At 40.7% G+C, this 2457-nt stretch overlaps 1 protein-coding gene across 1 annotated transcript; it reads left to right on the top strand.

The window, feature by feature from the left end:
- Window positions 1-1957: 1957 nt before the first annotated feature.
- LOC127260416 (uncharacterized) lies at window positions 1958-2457 on the top strand. The gene is made up of 2 exons (XM_051288150.1): window positions 1958-2039; window positions 2144-2457. Exons 1-2 carry the CDS (start codon window positions 1958-1960, stop codon window positions 2455-2457), a joined length of 396 nt encoding a protein of 131 aa, XP_051144107.1.

Here is a 2457-nt window from a genome sequence, read left to right as displayed (position 1 = left end):
GTGGTGTGGTGACGCATGGGACGTTGGGCGACTACGAGTGTATCTTCCGGAGTCACTAGTTCAACGTGTTATGAAGGTTTTTATCGATAGACAGTCTGAGGACCGGATGAGTTGGATGGCTGCGCCATCTGGCACATTTACGACATCATCGGCGTGGGAGCTTTGCCGTGATACAGGGGTACGGAGTTGGCTTTCAAGGATATTATGATTGCACCTCCTTACTCCGACAATGTCAGTCTTTTTATGAAGATTATTTCGGCAACGAATACCGACAGATGAGATCCTTTAGCACTATGGTGTTTCGATTGTTTCACAATATCATTTTTGTTGTATTAAGATGAAGACTATTTTGCATCTCTTTATTGGTTCGGAGGTTTCCCAATGAGTATGGGAGCACTTTGCGGCGCTTTCCAGGCTATCTTTGCTAGAGACACATACATTGCATCTATTCGTGTCCTCGTGGAGACTTTCTTCGGCATACTCTCAGAGTATCAGGGCATATGTTCCGTTGTTGATACTATGGTTCATCTGGATTGCTCGGAATGATGCGAAGCATCGGGGACTTCGTGTATCTTCCGAGAAGATCATTTGACGGATTCATTCACACTTGCAGACTCTTTGGCGAGCTAGGATTCTCTTACGTCGACATTGGGCGGGTGACTTTCATATATGATAGTTAGAAATCACATGCGTTAAATGTTCATATTATATGCGATATTTGATTGATTTTGATTGGATTCTACCTAATTTATATGCGTATTGTTTATTTTCTGTGTGCAGAGGGCAAATATCAAATTTGGCATAATTGGCAGAAAAAGTAAAGAAAAATTCAGATTTGCACCACCTAGTTAGTCATGGCCTATATCCTACTGACATGGGAATTTAATTAAAGGCCCAAAAGCCCAGGTACAAAATAATTAGGGCAAAAATTAAATAAAAGGGGGAGGGATCACACGTTTGAAAGGGGGAGGACAACAGAGCAGATACGCACAAGAGGAGGAGAACGGCTAGAGCAGATACGCACAAAAGTAGGAGACTGACAGACTGCGTAGGAGCAAATCGACATAGAAGATTTCCCCTCCCACTATGACTTTATCTTTCTCTTTTGTTCTTTGTTATTTGATTATGAAGTAGATACTTTTCTAGTTTGAGGGGTGATAATGTTTTGGTTCTTTTGTTTTGAAGATTCTTGATTTTCTTTATAAAAGTTCTTTTTTATTATCAATATTTGTCTAATTCTGATAATAAAGTTTGTTATTATTAGATTGATTGAATATTTTGATACCGATATTTGAATTAATCTGATAATCTAAAGTCAATTCAGGTAGGATATCCGTAATTGTATTCGCACTTGAATATGTGACAACCAGGTTTAATAGTTCATTCCCGAGGGTTGGACAATCAAATCTAATTGCTCATCTTATGTAGTAATTGTTTTGAATTGAGTTTTTCTAGATTAGAATGCGATTAGGCAATATATCTTACGGGCGCACCTAGGTTTATTTGCTTAATTAGGGGTAGTTAACGGTCATACCTTAATTACCTACACTGTAAGGAAAAATTGGTTGTCAGAGCTTGTTGATAACTATAACCAATTTATTGATACTTTAATAATAAATAACTTTATTGAATTGTTGATAAAAACACAAGTGCTATAACTGCATCATCCCTTGAGCTAGACATCTCCTTGACAGCTAGTTCTCATTTAATTTCATTTTTTTGTTATTTTATCTCATCAGTTAATAAAAGAAAATTCTCCCATTTTATTTACTGCAATAGAACGCGAAAGAGTGAACCACACAATCCCTGTGGAGACAATCCATTCCCCTGTATTACATTAAATTGTGATCACGGAATAGGTGAAATTCTTTGATTGACCACACGACATGTCAATATAGCAGATGGTCTTTGATTTCGATACCCCCCCTCCGATTCCTTAGCCTCCGATTATGGTGCGATGGGAGGCACTGTCTCCGGGATGGTTCAAGTTAACACCGATGGTGCTTCGCTTGGCAATCCTGGAGCAGCAGGAGCAGCTGGTATTACTGAGATTCACCCGGGGCAGTACTCATTGCATTTTAGACTCCGATTCCGCAGGCGACGAACACTTTAGTATAGCTGACAGCGATTCAGACTGGAGTAGGGATAGCGATTGACCAAGGATTGATGCCGTTATGGATAGAGACAGACTCAACGGCATGCATCTCTCTGATCTCCACCGAGACAAGCCACTGGGCTCTCCAACGATGCCTTATGTGTATTCGGTTGCGGCTTAGGGATGCGACTTGGAGGATATCTCATATATATAGAGAGGGGAACCGCGTCGCAGATGCCTTAGCGACTTTAGCGGTTTCTCTCCTGATTGAACGAATACTTCTCCCTTCAGATATTCCTTTGTCGATTAGAGGCCTCCTTCGAGCGGATGCTGACGGTCTCTCGACCTTCCACTTCAGCTAG

The sequence above is a fragment of the Andrographis paniculata genome, unplaced genomic scaffold (assembly GCF_009805555.1).
Source record: "Andrographis paniculata isolate CXL003 unplaced genomic scaffold, ASM980555v1 Contig62END, whole genome shotgun sequence".
Taxonomy (NCBI): Eukaryota; Viridiplantae; Streptophyta; class Magnoliopsida; order Lamiales; family Acanthaceae; genus Andrographis; species Andrographis paniculata.
The sequence above is the reverse complement of the archived record's forward strand: the minus strand, read 5'-3'. Positions and strand labels throughout refer to the sequence as shown.

Coding starts and splice junctions, on each gene's coding strand:
- LOC127260416 (XM_051288150.1), top strand. CDS start 1,958: ATGGGAGGCACTGTCTCCGGGATGGTTCAAGTTAACACCGATGGTGCT. Junction 2,040..2,143: donor TGGAGCAGCAGGAGCAGCTG/GTATTACTGAGA, acceptor AGACTGGAGTAG/GGATAGCGATTGACCAAGGA.